The 22439-nt window shown below is 40.6% G+C and overlaps 2 protein-coding genes across 2 annotated transcripts; both read right to left on the minus strand.

Moving 5' to 3' along the window:
- Positions 1–640: 640 nt before the first annotated feature.
- On the minus strand, positions 641–3779 carry s100a1 (S100 calcium binding protein A1). The gene is made up of 3 exons (XM_078252114.1): positions 3685–3779; positions 1745–1895; positions 641–981 (listed from the first exon to the last, which is right to left on the minus strand). Exons 2-3 carry the CDS (start codon positions 1883–1885, stop codon positions 802–804), a joined length of 321 nt encoding a protein of 106 aa, XP_078108240.1. The 5' UTR covers positions 1886–1895; positions 3685–3779; the 3' UTR covers positions 641–801.
- A 2556-nt stretch (positions 3780–6335) lies between these two features.
- On the minus strand, positions 6336–20085 carry tlr18 (toll-like receptor 18). Its single transcript, XM_078252115.1, has 4 exons — positions 19952–20085; positions 11536–12530; positions 9315–10497; positions 6336–9179 (listed from the first exon to the last, which is right to left on the minus strand). Exons 1-4 carry the CDS (start codon positions 20012–20014, stop codon positions 8718–8720), a joined length of 2703 nt encoding a protein of 900 aa, XP_078108241.1. The 5' UTR covers positions 20015–20085; the 3' UTR covers positions 6336–8717.
- Between the last annotated feature and the right edge of the window lie 2354 nt (positions 20086–22439).

The following is a 22439-nucleotide window of genomic DNA, read 5'->3' on the forward strand; positions in this document are numbered from 1 at the left end:
ATGCTTATTGGCTGACTGACGCTAATGAGATCTACTCATGAATCAGAAACCTATCTGGATGGAAACCTGCTGTCCAAGTCTTGACTTAGAATGTTGCAAACTCTGGGTCTGGCTCAAGGGGACAGAATTCTGCAAAATGTTCTTAGGGATAGTTCAGATATTTTGAAGTAGGTGTTGTATGAGGTACCTATCCACAGTTTGGGTATTCCTACAGTAGATGGTTGTTGGCACACCAGATTGGAGAAGCAAGCAAGGGAGACACCGAAGCCAAGCAATGTCAGCTACTGCTGTTGAAGGGGCAGCCGCTAAATATTTACCGCTTTACTTTGCAGTAAGACAGGGGAATCCAAACTAACCTGTCAAACAAAGTCACAATGATCCAGTTGTAGACTGGATTTTTTTTGGTAGGCCTTTTAAGGCTTTAGCCTGCATCCATAGCAGTACGTCGCTTAGCTTCTGTGTCAGTACTCCTGCCCGTTTGCCAAACTGAGGGGGCATGGCGACCACCATCTACAGTATATTGTAGCCAACACTTGAGTGTTGATAAGTACCTCATACAACCCCAGTTCAAAATGTCAAAACTATTCCTTAAAAAAGACATTAAGTCCAGCTAGCTTCTAAAAAATAACATGAAACAAAACAGGATGACATTTTTTATTAAGATGGACTTTTCATAGACAAAGCATTGAGTTTGTTTGCAGCAATGTATCTTTTGGAACATTACAAAGTGCAGCCCTAAAGTGACAGTCTTAGTACACAATTGTAAAGGGAGTTAATGATTCAATGTGATTAGACTTGGTCTCACTTAGAACAAGCGTCCTTGCATTTCATGGCGCTTTCAGTCTCATCTATGAAGAAGTCATTGCACGCGACGGTCAGTGCAGCAACCAGAACGACAAACTCCTGGAAGTCTACTTCACCGTCCTTGTTTTCATCCAGTTCGTGCATAATCTTCTCGACCACCATGGGGTCCTTGCTGCCCTACAAACAGAAGCATCATGATGAGAGATGGGGGGGGGGGGAATTCAAACCAAAGTAGTAAGTTTAAAAAAAATATAAATAAAATCTTGTTCTGATAACTGAACAATGGGGCTCATGCAAGAACTGCTCGTAACCGATTAGTTCTAAAGTGGCACGTTCTTCCATTACAGTCTTTTATATCTGGTACAAATGAAATTCATGAGTAGCCCAAATCTGTCACCCTGAGACTAAATAGTCCCAGAACCTATTGAAGTATCCCACAACCCATTGCGGGTTGGTCAATTTAATGTTATAAATTGGTCCATCCCCTACACTTAGATTTTAACTTTTCCAAACTTATTTTTTTTAGATGTCATCAAAAAAAAGTATACTACGATAACATCTAAATAAATGTTGATAGATCTAGCGTTAGTTTAAAAAAATATAAAAAACAATCCAGCTTCCCTGGCTGAAATATTAAAAGAAATGCATATAAACCATGATAATATCTGGTGAATAATGTTGATTAAAACAGCTGTTATTGGGCTAAAAATACAAATAAAACTGTCACAGATTGAGTTAAGGGGGCTCTTTCGTCAATATGACGGTGAGGGATTAACATGAATGTCTGACAGACCCCCTCGTCAAAGATAACATGACAGGTACCCACCGGCGTTGAAAAAATTAACGCCAGGGTTACTTGACCATGAGTCCTACATTTGACGAGTAGGGAGTGAGACTGTTGATCTGACAATGCAAGATCGCGGTGAACAAAGATACTCACTGCCAGGAAATCGCCAAGTTCTCCCTGCAACAGGTTCTTCAGCTCGGCTTTGCTCAGCTTGTACTTGTCCCCTTCTTTTCCAGAATAGGAGTGGAACACTGCGATGAGGCCCTCCATAGAAGTTTGCAGGTGGGAACACATTTTTTAAAACCTTAAAAAGAGAAGAGTCTTATTAAAAACATTAACAGTTGAAGTCTAAAAAAGGTAAAATGATATTTCAGCAATGTTGTGCATTTCCGCTGGGAAAAGAAGTCTATTAAGACTAAGGGTTATATCAATCAAAAAGCGCATTTCAGATCAGCATGCAAAGGAACAGCAGCCTACATTAGCTCTGGTGCAGAAGACATTTTGAGTGCAAGAATATAGATGACTTTCAGCAGGGGGCTGAAGAAAAGAGAAATCACTACAGTTATCAGGTTGCCAAAGATGTGGAGGTGTTGCTGAAGGCCGGGGGGAGGGACGTTGCAGTGAAGTTTTTAATCTACTGGCACACAAAGGACGCACAAATTGGAGAAGGAAAATATAAGACATTCTGCATGCTCACATTCTGTTTTGTTGTGATGGCTAATCGCACCAACATAAAAAGGGAAGTGAACATTGGCGGAATGCAACCAAGTACATTTACTCAAGTACTGTACAAATTTGAGGTACTTGTACTTTGAGTCTTTCCATGCCACTTTCTACTTCTACGCCACTACATCTGAGAGAGAAATATATTGTACTTAAGATGTTTGAACACAAGTAGTTTATAAAATGTTTTATAAAAACTATATACCTACAAGTACAACTCAAATGATTAGTGGATTGAACACTTGATTGACAGACAACTGTTTTGATCATTTCCAGATTCTAAAATGGGAGGGTTTTCCTTAACTTTTAATACTTTAGGTACATTTTGCTGATACATACTTTCACTGAACCAACATTTCCAATGCAGGGGGGAGAATCTTCACCTATTTGAGCGTCAAACACTTTCATTTCCTGCATTCTGGTGAATTTGTCCAAAACAATGTCCCTTTTCTGCATGCAAATGTCATCTTTATGTAAATATTGATGAATCTGCTGTATTGTTCAAAAGTTTCTGCAGATTCAAAACATTACTCGTTTTGGGATTTTTTTATAATTAAGGGAAAAAAAAAAACTCAGCTTGAGGCCAAGTTAACAAAAATGATACATTGTTGGAGGAAGGTCAGGAATGAGAGCCAAGAATTAAACAGTTTAAATATCTAACCTTACGCCTGTCCCTCAGCAGTCAGACACCTGAGAAGCTGCTACATGGGGGGGCTGAGTCATTTCACCGCCACCCTCAATGATTCAGGGGAGGGAGGACAAAGGACAAAGGACAGACCCCCCCCCCGCAGGGCAGCTTTCACATAAAAAAACAGAAATCTAAATCGTGGCTTGCGTTACCTTCTATAAACGTCCTGATGCCCTAATGCCGAGGAATAACTCCTGTCGGTCATGTTTCATCATCTAAATGTCTGACGATACTTCTCGATGAGTGGCGACGTGCTCACGTTAATAATGCAGGGCTGCTCTACTGTCTGTAGCCTATGCGAGAGTCTGAGTGACTCACTCTCAATCTACAGCTAGAGAGCCACACATTCCCAATTAGTCTCGATGATTGCCGTTAATCATTTATACCCACTGCGATCGGGGGAGCTAATTAAAAGCCTTCAAACGCCAGTGCAAAGATGGTGTCCGTTAACTGACAGACTAAAATCCATGAACATTTTGGAAATGTTAACACCAGACTGCAGATAACAGATGCCACTCCCAATGAAAAACACAAAAATATATAGCCTGTTTTACCATGTTCCCTCTTTTTGGAACTCTAACCTACCAATGTGATCGCACACATTGTTAAAGCTTCTTGATCTTCCGTAGTTAAATAACAAACAAGCGCGCAAAAAAAAAAAAAAAAAAAAGCAGACACTCACCTGAACAGTGATGCTAACAGCTGCTGGTAGAAGTGGCTTCAGCTCTCATCTCATCAGTTATATATAGGCTCCTCTCACCTGTGTGCAAAGTAATCAGAATCAGATAGGCGCCTCCCTCCGGACAGCAGTGACATCACCTGCTGCCCAGGTGAGCTGCAGGCCGGGCCATGTAAGGTCACCACAGGCGGTTTATTACAGCTGATGAGACACAGCTGCGAGTTATCACACCGATGTGAACATTTAGGTACAAGGAGTGGAAGCCAGCATGTTTAATAGAACCCTACACACACACACACACACACACACATTACCAATGTTAGTAATTAACTTTCATTCCATATATTTAAACATCACACACACATACATATATAATCTCCTGAAATGATAAATATATATAAACATGCACACAGGGTGCCAGGTGCAATTTTCTGCAGGGGTGGGGGGGATGTGAGGGATTTCCACCCTTCTGGTGTTTATATCCCTGCCTCACTGGAATTCTTAATAAATAATTCATCATTATGTGTTTTGGCATGGCTGGCATAGTAGCACTATATCCATGGTACTGAAAGGGGGATTTAATTATTGCATGTTTGGCTTTGTTGTGCATGATCAAAAAGATCCCTGCCTATGATTTTTTTTCTCAAACTGCACCCTGTATATATAGGTCATATATTCACCTATTTTGTTTGATCACACTTTGTTCTTAGCTGTTGTGTTTATTTATATCAAAAAATAGGCTGAAGCAATCCCTTCATTTTTCCTGCCATGGCTCTGCCCTGTGTGCTGCCTGTGTTAATGCCTCGCTTATGGTTATTAGGTGTGACTAATGCTTTCCTGCAACATCATTTGCAATAAGGGAAATGATTATGCTTGAATGACTGGTGCAACTAGCAATACAAATTCAGGCCAGTCAAGTGAAATCATCTTTTCACTGAATGCAAACCATTAGGGTTGATTTACATCAGTATCTCCAGGTGACCGATATAAAAGAGTCATGGATATTTGCATGCTTTGAAAAATTTAACGCGGGGCCTCAGTGCTCAACACTAATGTACATTTGATACAAAACTGCAAATTGAAAAAAAAGGTCACAGCAGTCAGCAATGCTGGCTGTGCTCCAGTATTCCCCCCTTTGTGTTTCCCACTTCCCTGTGTCTTCTCCAATCCAACTTTCTTTATGAAGCACATTTAAAAACAACAGTTGAGCCATAGTGTTATGGAGGATATATCCTCCATATAGTGCAGCGCATTAATGAGCAAAAAGGGTCACACTAACAGAGACACCATGTTATATAATAAATAAATAAAGCCCAGGGACTGATAAACACAAAGAGACATAATAAAACAATGGACAAGGAAAAATCTCGAAAGCCAATGAGTATAAATGAATCTTTCGACGTGATTAAAAAAGGCAGTGTGGGGGCCGTCCTCACACGGAGGGAGCTCGTTTCACATTTTTGGGGCGAAAGCTAGACGTGAGGAAGGGAGGCAAGTAGAGGAGGAGGTTGAGTCCTTCGCTGCATCTCATGTTGCTTAAATGGTGCCATGTCATTTCTCCGACGCTCCATTGTTCCGACCTCTCAATAACCCGAAAAATTCCCTTTGGTCCTACAGCCCACAGCGATATTACGATTCCCACTATGGCCACGCCAAGACTCGCCTTTCAATAGCATTATTGGCCAGGCGTCCATGCTTACACAAGGTAACGTAACCCCATTTGTTCAGGTCCTATCCCCTGACCAATCGGCTATCCTAACCTTAACCACTCAAGGTCAAATGCCTATCCCCAACCAATCCTAGGGCGGGTCTTGGCGTGGCCATAGTGTGATTCGTAATTTTGCCACCAAAGGGACGTCAGACTAGTGGGCTGTAGGACCAACGGGAATTTTTCGGGTTATTGAGAGATCGGAACAATGGAGCATCGGAGAAATGGGCAGTCCCCGCTTAAATTGCCTCCTCGAGGCCTCCACTTGCCTCCCTTCCTCGCATCTTAGTCCCTCCCACCGGGGGGGAAATGTGTTTTAGAGGGATGAGATGTCCTTTCCTCTGAAGCGTTACGTCACTAAGTCAGCTGTATGGGTGGAGTTAGCAACTCCTTCAGCTGAAGGCTGCTCTCGTGTATCCTTGCCTATAGCTCCTCGATGATTCCCTCGTCGATGCTCGCTCCTCGGGGCAGAAATAAGAGCTTTGAGACGGCCTTCACCGAGGAGGGACAGGACAACTTCCGGTACAGCCGCGGAGTCGAGGAGCAAATCAAATAAGGGTGATGAGATTCAGCTAATGTCTCATTTATTTTATGCCTGTACTCATCCATGTACTGTAACTTTTGGACGCAAATTGCTTTATTCATTTGGGAGAGTCATAAGGTCTTGGTCCCTATAACAGAATGTATGGTCTCATTTTTAAATGTATGGTCGAACAAGGACAACTGTGTCTATTGGGCTAATATCATATTCACAAGGCCAGATTTCTTCAGTTTCTTTCCAGCAACAAATTGTTTTATGGTGAACTTCAGAAATTCTTTGACTCTGTATGTAAAGGATTTCAAATAAAAAAAAAAACTTGACTCATCTCCTGAGGAACACCAGATGATTTAAGTTGGTTATTTATTTTTTTTAACTGTAAGCTGTATCTGTAAGCTGTGTGTATATATATATGTGCACATTGTGAAAATACTCCCTGTACTGTTGTTTTTTGTATTGTAATAATACTGTGTTGTTAATAAAGATTGTTAAAAATGCAATAGACCTTTTTCATGGCAGACATGTTGACATGTCATTGTAGGAAAAGCACAGGTGTATTCAGAACCATTAATGATGGCTGCATTCCACTTAGGAGAGGCCCTGGTATTGAGCATGCTGACTCACTGAAACAGCTTACTGGGACACTTGATGGAATTGAGCCATTGTTAAGGTTATCACTTTCAGCTGTGCTTTTCCTACTATGACAAGTCAAAATGTCTGCTTTGAAAAAGGTCCATTTAAGGAAAGTGAGATGCACCTATGAGAAGCAGCCCTGGATGGAAATACCTGTCTATGTTCTCTCTCTCTCTCTCTCTCTCTCTCTCTCTCTCTCGGCTGTCATCAATCTGCTCATCACCTCTGGCTCCCTGCTATTCCAACAAACCTGCTGCAATCAGCTCAAACAACCCCTTCTCCCACTTAGACTGTTGTCTCAACTGTTGACAACTACTCTCCCTAGCCAAACATTAACTGCTCCCCCCCCTCTGCCCTGTGCCTCAGCTACAGGCATCTTATCGTCCACCCTTGTGACATCACAACATTTGCAGTATCATCTGGCACGATTTGCTTCTCAGCACACAAGCACAAATGTACACAGCACACCATTTTACTGTGAAGTTATTTCCTGTGGCAGTGCAAACTGAGATTAAAACATGTCTTTAATGGTCTGGCGTTATCTTGAAACAAGGTCATGTTTCCAAATTCAACATTTTGCTACATTATTAATGAAAACCATTGCCAGATTTTCTATTCTTGATTTGAGGAAAAGTAAAGATGAAATCCTTCCGTTGACTTGATTAACTGAGACCAACTGGATGTGCGATAAAGAGCCTCTCAACTATCTTTTGTGTCCGAAACCAAAGCATCCATCTCTGATTACTGATCAGAGTTGGTCTAAAACCAGCTGCAGAGATCCACAAGCAGTGGATAAGTGACAACCATCTAACATAATCACACTTTTACAGTCATGACTATTATTCAGTTGCAAAATAATACATGAATACAAGAATTATTCAACAAGTAATACAAATGAGAAACATACGGTATTTTAACAGGGCAAAGAATACAGAAATACAATATAGAGTCTGCATAAAATATAAACATGCCTTCTATTCAAAAAATGCATTTAATACATAATACATTTCACATCTCTCTCTCTCTCTCTCTCTCTCTCTCTCTCTCTCTCTCTCTCTCTCTCTCTCCTGTCTCTCTGTGGGACATCAACCAGTAAATAATAAGTTCAAGGGCGTCATCTACTGGCCATTTGCAAACTCTAAGAATGGTCGCATGAACTTGTAAAAAATGAAAAGTGACTGTATTTAATTGTTACACAATAGGCTACTGATTCAACACTGAAAGTGAGAGGAAAGAAGTCATTTGGAAAATAAAGAAGTACTTTAAAATAACAAATTTAAATGTTTTTTTAAGAAACATTAATCATCATCACGTGTGAGCTCAACTCAAATCCATCAATAAAAACACAACAAAGCTGCTGCTGACCAACAATTGAAAACAGGGACTCTAAGGACTTAGACAAACAACACAACCAGATCAAGTTAAAAAAGATATTTGGCAGCAATCAATGATTGATGATTGATCAATGAGCAGTCAACTTGAAACATTAGAAGACCTATAGAGAGCCACTTTGAAATTATGTGAGCTCATACAAAATAGAAAGTGTTGGAGCGCTATGAATTCCCATTTTTTTGCATTGTGCATCCTTAAGATCTAGCATGGAGTAATGAATCCAAGGATCCACCAAGATTCACATTTAGATTTTTATGTTCCCAGGTAGGTCAGTAATTTCCCCAAAACACATTGTATTCCTGGAAGTGGTTGGTAAAGTATGTCCTGTGTGGCCTTTGATTCTGGAACATCTGGAGATGGAACACTAATGATTTCATATCCGCTGAGAGCCAAGCATGTAAAAGAGCAAGGTCCTTTCACAGTGTAGCTCCTGTCACCACATCTTCCTGGCACCTCGCTTGTTATCCAGAGTGCGACATGGGAGATCTCATTTGAGCCGTTGAGTTCATGGCCTTTCAGCGCCTGTCAGCTGGGCACCCGGCCATGGACGCTCAGAGGGAGAGCGAAGCAGAGGGCGTCAGCTCGGCCCTCATGGATAACATGACAGAATGCCATGGGCAGGCCGGGCAGGGGATCATTTTATCATCATCATAATGAGACCTTGGCTTTTGCTTTGGCATAACCTGCACACAAAAGGTTACCTGAGTCCAGGCCTTCAATGAGACAATACTGATGAAATTGCAATGTTATTTTCTAACCTTTGGGTCAAAATGCCACCATAGGGACTTGTCTCTGATTTGATAGCTGATCATTATTCCTCTTAATAATTTCATTTTCAGGTTCTGTTCCCTTGTCCGCTGTTGTTGCTTCTGGCATCCTATCCTCCAAGTGGGGCCCAATCACAGAAACACCTCCCACGGACGAGGTTCTGCTCTTAACACTGTGTGCCCCCTCTCGAGTCATTGTGGGCTTGCCCAGGACACTTATGAGCTGTGCCCAGAAAAACGACTGCTGGCTGACCTGCTGGGGCCACTCCAGGTAGGTCTTGGTACTCAGCATCTTCTTCAGCTTGCAGTACTTGCTGGGCAAGGAGCTGGGATCAATGGGCTCCTTCAACACTAGTATGACGTCACTGAAGATCTTGCCCACTGCTCTCTGCTGAGCGAAGTACAGCTCATAGTTGCACCACTCGCTGTTAACAAAGTGCCGGGAGAGGACAAATATTACCTGAGGATGGAGACAGAGAAAAAGAAAGTAAAATATTTTAAGTCCACATATGATATCATGAGCTATGGGTTGTGTTGTATTCTGTATTGTTGTATTCTGGCTTAACAAGTCTATTACAAAACTACATTTTGTTACCTTACGACTGCTTTCAATGTTGTCAATTATGTTATCGATGATCCACCTTCCTGGCGTGAAGTCCCTCTCATGAATACACAAACGATAGGAGTTCTTGTTGCTCTCCAAACAGGGCAAGAGCTGGTCCCTCACCCAGTCTGCATCAGAGTGGCTGTAGGATATGAAGGCATGATAAGTAAAAGTCCCTGTTTCCCCGGCCGCTTTTTCCTTGTGAGCTCTGTATTTGGCCCTGATGATCTGATATGTGGCTTTAGTGTACCACGGGAGGTCAAAAATATAGCAAATTAGCATCAATATCAAGATCACCGCTGCCGTTGTGACAACACAGATGATGATAACTAGTCTGATGTCACACGCCACTTTACCTGGCAGGAATTTGGATATGACTGTTTTGAGCAAGGCCTCTGGGTGGTAACACCTGTAGTTCAAAGGCCAGTCTGTGAGGTTTACCTTTCCCTTTGACATTGTGTCCTGGACAAAAGCATGGAGCTCACACGTGCAATGGTAAGGATTGTTCCCTGCCCTCAGTTGAGACAGTTGAGGCATGTCCTGGAAGGATGCCTTGCTAATGAGACCAAACGAATTCCGATCTAAAGCAAGGGACTGCAGAGATGGACTTTTCCACTTTGATGGGATGAACTTGATTTTATTTCCACTCAGCAGGAGCTCTTTCAGGTTGGTGGTTTTCTTAAAGTACGTCATGTCCAGCTCGTCCAGTTCGCAGTTGGACAGGTCCAAGTAGTGTACTGTGGTGGGCAGACAACTGAGGGCTTCCGTTACGAATTGATTGTGGTGAGCGATAACCCGAGTGATATTCTTTTGCCAAACGCAGTCCTGACTGTTTTCAGCAGAGCCCAGTTTGTTTTTGCTAAAATCCAATATCTGTAGCTGCTGGAACTCCCTTGTTAGCGAGGACAAGTCCTTTAAACTGGTCACGTCATTGGTGCTAATGTTGAAGGTGTGAAGATGTGGCATGACGTCCTTATAATCACACCGCTGGTTGAAGATGAACTCATTCTGTAGTCGATTATTGGAGACATCCAGAACCTCAACACCTTCCATCTCAACCCAGGCGTCACAAGGCACAGAGTTGAAGTACACATGCTGAATAGACAGTTCCTTGATTTTGTTTAACCAGGTGAAGCGCCAGTCAAATCGCAGCACATCAGGATTGCTGATATACCTACAAGAACAAGAGATTTGTAGTGTTCTGTATGTTATAATAAAAATAACGGACTGTATGACAAGTTTAGTTCAAGGGAAAAAAAGATGTATGGTCCTTAGTACTATAGTAACAGGAAGTTTGTTACATAGTTTGACTTCTATTTGAAATTGGCAACTAAAAGTTGTTTTGAACAGAATTTTTTCATGCAGTTGGTTACATTGGCAAGCATTCTTCCAGTTCCACCATTTGTCTGTGGACAGAAAAAGACAGGGTTCTAGGGGATCTAGGCAAATTCCTATAGGGACTAAATACTTAGCCTCCACTGTGTGAATACTTGGAATGAAATTAAATGTATATGTAATCTTATCGTCTACAAACAACACTACAATTAATAGACTTCTTGTAAACTGCACTGTGCTACATCATGGGGCAGTGTCTAGCAACATATGACATTTCCCACCAAATCCATTGATGTTCACATTGGCACATGGTGCCCCAAAATCAGTGGTGGAAAGAAACTAAATACATTTACCCAAGTACTGTACTTAAGTACAAATTTGAGGTAAATGTACTTTACTTGAGTTTTTTCTTTTTATGCCACATTCTACTTCTACTCCGCTACATTTCAGAGAAAAATATGGTACTTTTTACTCCACTACATTAATCTGACAGCTTTAGTTACTAGTTATTTTACTAAATAAGATTTTTACACAAAAAACAAAAAATGTGATATTTTCTTATAGATGAAACTACCCAGCAATATAGCAGCCTACAAGTCCAGCTGATTTTTGACGCTTTTTTGACACCGTTTGTAAAGCTTTATTTTGGTGCTTGCAATGCTTTTTTTGTTTCCAGTTTCTAAAATGTGAGGATGTTTCTGCATTGAGTACTTTGACTTTTAATACTTTAAGTACTGATGATATTTACATACTTTGACTTACGTAACATATTACAGTATTTTTACAGTGTATTTTTACAGTGTGGTATTAGTACTTTTACTTAAGTAAAGGATCTGAATACTTCTTCCACCACTGCCCAAAATGAGAAGATACTCACCAAAGATCCAACTTATCCAGTGCCAGGTCTGTGATGCTGGAACTTGCTCCGCTATCAACAAATGTGGGTGAACGGGCAAAGTCGATGTACTGAAGTCTCAAACTTTTGATAGGGGTGACTTGTAAGTTCATTAAAGCCATCCTGAGGAGATTCTCATTGAATTTACCCCTGTGAAAGATGAGCTGATTGACTGTGATGAATTCTAAACCCTGGAAAATGTCTTCCTCTCCCATGTAGTACATGAACTCAAAGAGGTTGCGGAACTGGATGACGCTGAAGGTCTTGTTGGCAAGGTCACGTAGCATGTGATGGAGAGCACTTGGCCGTTGATCTATGGCCATGTCAAAGCCCATCTGCCTTGTCTGGATTACTTCTAAACTTCCAGGCTCGTAGTAACTTAGATTGGAGGAACATTTGATAGCAAAACCTTGTAAGCCAATGTTTTTCAGGGGCTGAAAATCTGTTTTCTTTAGTCCCATCACCAGAGGGCCTCCCATAGACAGAACTTGGAGTTTGACAAATTTGGAGAAGCTATCGGCCAAAGTTGCATGTCTGTAAAGGTTATTAGACATGGAGAGCTTTTTGAGATTCAAAAGAGGTTTCAGAGCTGTGGCAGGAATTTCCTGTAGGGAGTTATTGAAGATGTCAAGATCTTCCAGTAGCATGTTGTTTTTAAAGGCATCATTGTCAATGTGTGAAATGTTATTGTACAGCAGCTTTAGGATGCGAAGCTGAGGGAGGCGGACGAAGTCGTCAGCACGAACAGCTTGAAGTTTATTGGAGGAGAGATCTATGTCTTCCAGTGTGGGTGGAAAATGTCTCCAAGGGACACTGTCGAGCTGTTTTCCCACACAGTCTGCAGAGCGGCCAGAGTTGTAAATGCGACAGGGTCCTCCGTCAGTGTTGGTGGTGGTGGGCAAAGATGGAGTCGGGGATGTGAGTGCTCCAAGAAGAAGAGCACTGAAATTAATCCATTTCCAAATCATCGTGACAGTCTTGTAGAGAAACAAGAAAAGGAGAGATTAAACATTGGTATTTCATTCATTGATCTAATGAACACAGAACATTGACCCCAATGTTTTTTGTAGCCGTGGTTTACTTTTAGTTTTTCACATAAAACTATGTATGCCTCTCTCCAGAGATGCAGGAGGTACATTTGCTCAAGTACAAGTTTGAAATACTGATAGGTTGTCTGCACACTTTCGTTTTGTGATAGTCTCCACTTTTCTTCCAGTACATTTAGTTTTCTTTCTTTCTCCCTTCTTTCTGTTCTGTTTTGTTCTCTTTTCTTTTTCTTCCTTACCTTTAATAACTTATCTTAAGCATTAAAATCCTCAAAAATAAAAGGTTGTCACCTCACAGTGAAGCACAACAGTGCTCTTCTTCACAATGAGTACATTGCATCAAATAAAAGTTATAAACTGGCATCTAATCCCTGGCATCTTTTTCTGCAAAAAGTAATGAATTAATATTCTTCATGTCAATTCTTTCAAAGAAACCCCAAAAAGCAAAGAGAAATCAAAATGATAGAGGCATGATGTGAAATCTTAATCTTTACCTTTACAAGATCTTTGATACATTTTCCATCAGATCACATTAAATCATAATCGTGCCTCTGCAGAAAAAAACATTTAGTTTGTTCTGCAGGTTAAGTGAACCTTGCAAGACACAAAACAGACAACAGGCTGCAAACATCGCACTACCTACATCTACATCATATCATGCTCCCAGGCAGCAATTCTGAAGTGAAAAAGAGAGACTAGTCCATATTGAATAGACATTTTCATTGGTCCCTATTGTCCCCTTCTTATACAGCAGCACTCACATTATACACTGCACAGTACTTACCCTCCTAAGACTGCTTTCCTGCCACGCAGACTCTTTCCAATTCCCTTTCCTAAAGCTTTATTTATACTGTTCCAGCCCTGACATGGAGGAGTAATCAAGCTTTATAACCCCTGTTAAACAAACAGTGTTGATTCTATGTAGTCCAGAAGTGACGTGACTTGAATAAACATTTATGTCTGTGCGGATACAGGTGGTGTTGAAATAAATTGTTTCCCTATTTATTATAAGTACTTTAATACCCCAGATAAACACAAGACAGCAAATGAAAGATTTTATTATTTGAATGAATGTACCCCGTGTTTACTGTGTGGCCATCATCATCCTTCCTTGACCTATAAACATTGCCTGGGCGAGAAAACAGCAGCCGTGATGCTGCTTCGATGAGGAAACACTCCGGTTATCTAATCTGGTCAACAGTGGACGTCCGTCCAGGAAATTGACGGCAGATTTGATGAACATCAATAATATTGATTTAGTGAAACAAAAGGCACTGTTTTAAAATTATGTTGTAATATCACTTGGCAATAACAAAGCTTTGGGAATCGATACAATTTGGTGTCAGACTATTTCAAATGCCATCACGTTTGAGGCATTCAGATGATGTCCTCAACTGGAGTCTGGTTTTTTGCACACAACAAAAACATTTAAATGTTTTTAGCATGTCAATGGCAGTTTTTAAATGCTAAGGGGCATTTCCAAGAGTCTCATGGGTATTGCAGCATTTTCCGCCCAGGGGCCCATAGAAAATGCCTTTCTACAGGGCCCAGAAATTTGTGCTACGCCCCTGGCTGTAACATAAACCTAAAGGATGGTGACATGATCAAGGAGAGTTCCGTGTTTCCAACACATTGAGTAACATTGAGGATATCACAAGTCTTTTCCGCTAGACATGGGTCATAGTAGTCATAGTCCATGTCTTTGTGATCTAGTACCACTGTTTCAGATTAAAGGCAAAATATTTCACCATGTTTCCCTCACAAATGTCTGGGACAGCCTAAAATCCTTTAAGTCAGTTTTAGGTTGAGTCTCATGAGTACAACTCTGATTGATGGGCAATCTGGCCTTAGCAACAATTAAACTGGGGACTTTATATATCTAGCAAGTCTGTTTGACTATACTATTTCCCATAAGCCACCCTTCAACCATGGGTCAGTGCTTCAAGCTCTGAAGACATTAAACACCATTCATTCTTTCTTTTCCCTGTTTACAAAGCATCTGATCTTTACTCAAGTGAACAAAATAAAGGCTGCCTTAGGTTAATTCCTCTGTGTCACAAGGCAAGGGAGGTCAACCAAACCTGTGTGTTCCTAATCTACAGATGTCAAGAGTTTAAACTCATGACCTCCAGCTGGTTTGACATTAACTTGCCTGGCAGGTGTTTCTGTGTCAGGATCTCACAGAGAAAATGTAGATGTTTATGCAGTTTCCTATTCTTTGATGCATGCAGCCTTATCTATTAAAAGAATGTGCCCAAATATGCCAGGCCATTCTTTATTTAATTCTCGAGTTCACTGTAGCTTCAGAGGTGAGGTGTTGTTGCATTCACTTCACCGTTGTAACACCCTGAAGATTGCAGGTTTTAAGATATCTAGGTCATACAATCCAAAACATCTACACCATTCATTGGGAATACACACAAGACACATGGCCCCTTTTATGGTCAATATTTTGCTAATGCAGGTTGGCCCATTTCCAGGTTCATATAGTACGAGCTGAATGTACAGCTGGGAAAATCTCCCGAGAGCAAGACAGGAGGGAAAATATTTGTTTTCTCTGTTTAAGATCTACAGACTGACACTGCCTGGCAACAATGGCATTGTTCATCTATGGACCCAGTTGAAAAGGTGTTGCAACACATGGATGCAAATTAATACTTAATCTTCCTGAGTCAGTGTTGTGGTAAGAAAGAATAACTAACACAACTAGAAATGTTTCAGTGCGACAGAAAGTCTCATTGTTTAAAAGGTACACTGCTTGTCCTCTATAATAAACTCAATGACAGACGAACCATAAAAAGTGACAACTTGTAAAGATGTTGTGAAAGAATAATCTTCAATCTCTCAAACAAATCATTAATGTGGCAAGCCATTCCCTAGAGCAAACAGCAAGCTGTATTTGGAGTCAAGTCAGATAGTCTTATTAAAAATAAGGATCAGAATGAATGCAGAAGAACCAGAGATAAGCCTTTTTATTCAATTCATTCTGATTTCTTCTCAAAACCTGGCAGCTATATTACCCACAATGTACACTGAACAAAATTATAAACGCAACACTTTTGTTTTTGCCCCCCATTTTTTCATGAGCTGAACTCAAAGATCTAAGACTTTTCTAAGTACACAAAAGGCTTATTTCTCTCAAATATTGTTCACAAATCTGTCTACATCTGTGTTAGTGAGCACTTCTTCTTTGCTGAGATAATCCATCCACCTCACAGGTGTGGCATATCAAGATGCTGATTAGACAGCATGATTATTGCATTGCACAGGCATGCCTTATGCTGGCCACAATAAAAGGCCACTCTAAAATGTGCAGTTTTACTGTATTGGGGGGGTCTGGGGGGCGGGGTCCGAAAACCAGTCAGTAACATTTTTTTTTCATAATTTTGTTCAGTAAAGTTATTGCACCAGGCTTTTAAGAAAACTGAAAATAGCAGCCAAACAGTGGAATTGCAACTCCTAATCATTCATGTGCCCTCTGGCCCAAAAAATACTTTTTCCCATAGACATGGCAAAAGACATGTCTGTAAGTCAGTGACTACATTTTTTTTGAGTGTCCACAACCCCCCGCAAATGATTAGTTTCACTATCAGAGGTGGATCCATTCGGGACGATGACGTTTGGAAAGTCTAGAAGAGCTGCACAATTAAATGATTTCGTCCCCATTCAACTTGGCTAAAGTGCTAAACTGGAAGTAACCGGCTTGGCCACCAGAGGTCTCTACTGCGCCTGCTGTTTGGGCCACACATTTCGGAAGCAGCGCGAAAATCTAGGACATTTTTGGCTCCATGATGGCTTAAAGCAACTCTAATAGAAATGAAAAAGGCTCTGCCTCAAACGCTGTATCCAGTTCTTATTATACATCCATGAGTTGGGTGGGTTACGATAGTAGCCGTTATTGTTGCCTTGAGCCGCTAGCCTCAAGCAGAGATGAGGAGGTCTGGTGAGCTAGCTCTATTCTGACGTCAGACCTCCAGATTTTAATTTTTACTTGTAGTCTTCAGCCCCAACCAATGCTGAATCAAGTGACATCACTAGAGACAATTTAACAGACTTCACGCAGCCATGTAAAATTGGAGTTCAACTAGTAAGTAAGTACAACTTTAAGTGAATATGAGATATCCTAAAACTGCTGTAGTAATGGGTTGGGTTGTGCTCAAAACTTTTACATTCATCTTGAAGTGTTGGATATTGAAACGTAATCATTATATTGTGATGACAATTATTCTGTTTAATTAAACTTGTGTACTAATAAAGGAGCAAAGTTGTACTCTAGTAATGTATTGTGGTACTGTGCGGTCCATAGCAACCCAATGCAATGTACATGCTGCACTTTAGGCTCCATAGTCCTGCACTAAATTAGCAACCAGGCTATGAAAGAAACAGTAAATGGCTCACTCATTGATAAAACTACGATATCTCTTTATTATGCCATGAATGGCGTCATCCAGTGTGCTCAAAATCTCTATTACTGTGTGATATTTACGGAACAGTCAATAGTCGGTGGCAAACAGCTCTTTCATTGACGTGCTGACAGCACTGTGCCCACTGCCTCTATACAACACATTCATCTGGCAGCAGACTGGTTTCACTGATAAGTCTTTACGCTGTTTAATGATGATAATGATGTTTGACGACGCTCCATGTTTAGGTGCTACGCACAAACACACTTGTAATCAAGAACATTTTGCTCCCAGGTCATCATCCTCATCGTCCACAGCGACAGACACTCAATGTTCATGTGCTTGAGTTGTTTATGTCAGCAATCGTTTTATTTCCAAAACCATTTTCCTACTAGCACCTGGTGGTATTTAACCATACAGGATACACAGGATATGGCCATCTCTGAGATTTATGCTGCTACCCCCTTAGGATGCAATGAGTTTACATTCTGCTGCTCAAAGCATTTATTACTCAATTTACAAAAAAAACAGCAGCTGCTTTTTCTTCCCCCATTACTCTGGATAAACAGCAGGATATGCTGTCAACAGTTTTTATTGTAACTAGTATTTAGTAGAGTCAATAAAAAATGTCCACAGGTGTCTAAAAACTGGACAAATGAAACAACAACTATCTGCATGTAGATGCTACAATGGAAAAGTGAAAAACAAATGAAGGAAGGAAGTCAGCAATGTCCATCCATCACTTAACTGTTGGTGATGGGAACACAGAGGGCAGTAAGTCGAACCCCAAAGGTGAAATATAATATTTTTTGTCAAAAACATTGTCCTATTGTTGGAGCTACCAAAAGAAACAATTGATGTCACAGCACCAGTCTTTCAAATGTGATAGATCTTTGTTACAGAAGATATTTTGATTTGTCATAGCAGAAAAAAATGCAGGTGTGACTAATAACTTTGTTGCTATTAGTCACAATAGGCATTACTTCCTTTTCGCTTCAGTTACTACTGACATTGTAATCTCGCTTTGCCACACAGCATTCCGGGATGGGAGAAAAACGTTCTCTGGTTAATTAGCATTTCTTTAAACAAATCACAATCGTCTTTGGTGGCACTAAGCACTGTACAGAGCAACGGCGCTTCTGCAAAATATTCTCGGGAAAGAACTTGTTTTGGTGGAAAGTGTACGTTGAAAAGTACAGTAAAAGTGGAAAGATAGTCTAGTCCTTGCAGAGATCTGAGAAAAGGGATTCACTGGACATCTGCTCTTTCTAAACAAAACCCACAGTTTGTTAACCTCTAAAATGGTTTTATTCTACCAAAAGACACTGGGTATTTACATTTATCATGGCGGTGCCGTCTAGTGGCCATAGTAATTATGACGGGAGCAAAGGAGGTAGGAAGGTGACGGAGTATAAGAGCTCCACATTCCACGTTAGGAGGCAGGGTTGGGGTGGTACATGGGTCAGTGTGCCTAAACCTAACCTAACTGTGACTGTTTCACAAAATGAATGGCATGTTCAAAACCGCAATCGTTACGTTCTATCGTTTAGAGGATGGAAACCGCTCCTGTGGGTCACATTTCCTGGCCACTAGGGGCGCTAATTTATGACATACTCACATGGGTTGACTTAGAGGGGAGGAATTAACAACCTATATTGTTATATGGTTTGGAGGACGTGCTGTACCAAAAACTTGTACAGTATGTATAACTCACAGTGTTTCAGAGGGAACTCCACAGACATTAGCACCCAGGCAGGAACAGCTGTGCAAAACTGCCTGAAATGAGCTAATTTGCCATTGGAGCTTCACAGATGCCAACAATTAAACAGGCTGATTGCCTGAGGAGACGGGTGTCTTAAAAGTTAAGACTATGTTAGTTTACCTCTTTATTATTATCAACAAATATCATTATAAGACCAAAACCAACAATTTATACATAATCCCCAGTGGGGAAATTACAATTTACACTCTGTTGTTATGTCACACTAAACAGGCCCGAAATACACACCCAAATGCTAAGGTCCTTTTACTTGCACAAATGGAGAGATGTCAGAGTGAGTAGGCTGCGACTGCTGGACAGAGCGGTTGGGGGGGTTTCGGTGCCTTGCTCAAGAGCACCTTGGTGAACTGGCATCTCTTCAGCTACCAGTCCACACTCCGTACTTCGGTTCGTACGGGCACTTGAACCAGCGACCCTCCAGTTCCCACCCCGCTCATTACCACCAGTGAAGTGCCATTAAATGAGGCTCCAACCCTATATGACTCCAGCGGAGCTGCTCAGTGGCCTACAGATAAGATTGTGGTTAAAATGGGAAGCTCCCAGGTGTGTCATGTGTGGAAAAAAAGACACAAATAACTAGCTAAGCCTGAAAACGTGTGAAATCAGGAATCAACAAATTGTTATAATCATCATCTCAAAACCTCTTCACTTCCATTTTTCCATTTCCTGTTCTTGTCAGACACATGGACTGGTAAAAACATGTCTGGGAAGTGAAACTGCCCTCGGGTTATTTTGGCTGGAGTATCACAGCCTAAGTAATAACCAGGGTCATCAGCCAAGAGGCGAGGCCCGTAACTCACAGTCCAAAATACAAACACTAAAATCCCAGTTTGTTGTTGATCTCGAAACACTTAGAAACGATACTATAAAAATGCCGGGATAAAAAACATTTATCTCTATAAGACTGACAGATTTATTTTTCTTCAATCAGTCTGATATCTCTGTTTACACAGTGCCAGTGCTTTACCGTCACTAAATATAAAAACCTTCATAGCCTAATGATCCATTTTAGTCATGTCATCATGAACAGAAGCAGGCTTAACATTAATGTGTGATAATCCACTGAAGATGGTCATAAATGTCATGAATACAGCAGATTTAAACTGTGACAAACATGACTTGAATCATTTGTTTGATTAATTAAAGGTGAAAAAAAATCTTGAACTTGCCTTGAAATGCCGAGCGGTCAGATTGGACTTACTTTTCGCCAGTTTGACTTTTTCACAGCACATTTTAACCTGTGCTGCCGTGTGTTAGATGCTCAGTGAGAAGTGAGTCAACACTGGATGAGTTAGCCTGTGGCAACTCTGTCTACCCTGGTATTTTCTCTCGCTCTCTGTCTGGCTCTCTCTTCCTCTCCCTCTCTATTTAATCTGTGTGTGTGTGTGTGTGTGTGTGTGTGTGTGTGTGTGTGTGTGTGTGTGTGTGTGTGTGTGTGTGTGTGTGTGCGTGCGTGCGTGCATGTGTGCATGCACGTGTATGTGTGTGTGTGCTGCTCAGGAATGTGCCAGGGGAGCATTTCTTCTGGCTCAGAGGCTCCAAATGTTTCTTTGACTGAAAAACTCCTTCTAGGCAAACATAAGAGAGAAAAAAAACTACTTCTACAGTACTACTACTTCTGAGCTGTTGTTGACACTGTTGTATGGACTGTTGTCCAGGTTTGAAACTAGGAATCTTTTGGAACGACTTACAAGGAAGGTCTGTTGTTTAAATCCTGTGTTGCAATAGCTGAAAGAATACGCATTGTTTTGGAAAGATGGCCGAGACTCAAGTGAACATAACCTTTACCATTACCTTGACCCAGAACATTCTTTGAGCAGTTTCCATGATGTTGGCATTTCTCTGGCGGAGAGCATTTCCAATAAAAACGCATTCCATTGGTAATGAGGAAATGGTGTGATTTGAGTGAACCCTTATCGTAAATATGAGCAGTTTTACTTTTAGTCAACAACTCCACTACGTGTACGGCGCACTGGATGGGACCCATATCCAGATCCTCCCCCCATCCGACGGATACCAGGACTATAGTCATGTGAGTTACATGTTCGCTACATCACAACTTATCTGGCAAAGCTCTTTCCATCTCCCGTTTTGCGCATTAACTCTTTATCGAAAAAGGCAAAAACCACCTCAAGCGAAAGTAAAAACTTTTTTTATTTTTTTTATTTTGCCATTTCCATCAACACGTTCTAATGCAATACTTCAAAATGCGCATAAAAATGTGTTGATGGAAACATGGCCACTGAGATACCGTCAGAATTGTTCCTATATGGACTAAGGCTGCACAATATATCGCAAATGTATTGTTATCCCAAATGTTGATATCGAGGTACACGTATCGCAAAGACTGCTTGAACTGCAATAAATGCTACAGCCTATTACATGTGCCATGCATTTACACTCTGCACATCAAAATATTTGGCCAATCAGATGAAGCCCTACTGCTCTAGATGCTGACTGAGGTGGTAAAGAGCATGGATGTGAAAATATAGCTCTTGGAGTACTTGAGTTGTTAGCCAGCAAAGCAAAATACATTAACACTGTATATTTAAGTATTTGTTTAGGTATTGCAAGTGATATCGTTATCGCAATATTCAACAATTTTATCGCATATTGTTTTCCTGATATTGTGCAGCCCTAATATGGACGAGGTTGAAACATCTACTTCCATTAACAATTATAGCCGTTGGAGTGATCAACAGTGGCAGTTATAGTAACAATAAAGATAGTGGAAATATGACTAGAAACAACAATTGTAGCATAACAATTGGTGTTTCTTGTTCATTTCATAATAATATTAAGAGGGATAGCATCAGTCCCACTAAATACTCTTCACAAAGATATAAATTGATTTCTCAGCTATAAAACATATATCATTCTGAGAGTGCTGGTTTTGACTTTTCCGGTCCTATAATGGCTTGGTTGACACAATGTGCTGATTGGTGGTGTTGATTGCCAGTTCTGGACTCTAAATAAAATTCACGGAGGAGGATGCTACAGAAACAACACGGCTGCAACAACACGGAAGCAGCCAAAAAAACTGGAGTCAGCCTAAGATATAAAGAATAACCAGTAGAGACTAGATTTATGACTCATGTAAGAGGATTTTAAATACTGAAGAGGTTGTGTTGTACATCCTTCTACATATTTGTGTCAATACACCGAATAGTGGCCAGCAGATGGTGATGCAACCTGCTTGTCTTGACAGGAACCTCCAACTGAGTGTCAACCATTTTGTGATCCGTGTGCAGATTTCCACAATATTCTGCTTGTGTGAAGTCAACATGCACCTTCTTATCACATCTTTAATTTGAATATGACATAACTATAATATGAAACTAAACGCCTTAGAAACATTTAAATGTCAAAAGCCCTTAATTAACCAAATTAATGTATACATTAATTTGAAACATTTGACAAATCCATTAATTGTTAATTTGAGGTGTACTGTAATTAGTCTTGGGATTTGGTTAACATCCAAAATACTTTCATGATATGTTAATGGTTGGTTCAGTATTTAAGTATCTAATTGGTTTTAGGGGATGTATAGGATGAACTAATGGATCAAATAATCGATTGCAATGTAATAAAGGTTCTTGGAAAGGGTTTTCTGCATGCATTAATTGGTTTCTAAAAGGTAGAATGCCCTTAAAAATG

Source organism: Sander vitreus, chromosome 6 (genome assembly GCF_031162955.1).
Source record: "Sander vitreus isolate 19-12246 chromosome 6, sanVit1, whole genome shotgun sequence".
Taxonomy (NCBI): Eukaryota; Metazoa; Chordata; class Actinopteri; order Perciformes; family Percidae; genus Sander; species Sander vitreus.

Coding starts and splice junctions, on each gene's coding strand:
- s100a1 (XM_078252114.1), bottom strand. CDS start 1,885: ATGTGTTCCCACCTGCAAACTTCTATGGAGGGCCTCATCGCAGTGTTC. Junction 982..1,744: donor AACTTGGCGATTTCCTGGCA/GTGAGTATCTTT, acceptor TTCTGTTTGTAG/GGCAGCAAGGACCCCATGGT.
- tlr18 (XM_078252115.1), bottom strand. CDS start 20,014: ATGTGCTGTGAAAAAGTCAAACTGGCGAAAAGTAAGTCCAATCTGACC. Junction 12,531..19,951: donor TGACCGCTCGGCATTTCAAG/GCAAGTTCAAGA, acceptor TTTCTCTACAAG/ACTGTCACGATGATTTGGAA. Junction 10,498..11,535: donor CTGGATAAGTTGGATCTTTG/GTGAGTATCTTC, acceptor TTGTTCTTGTAG/GTATATCAGCAATCCTGATG.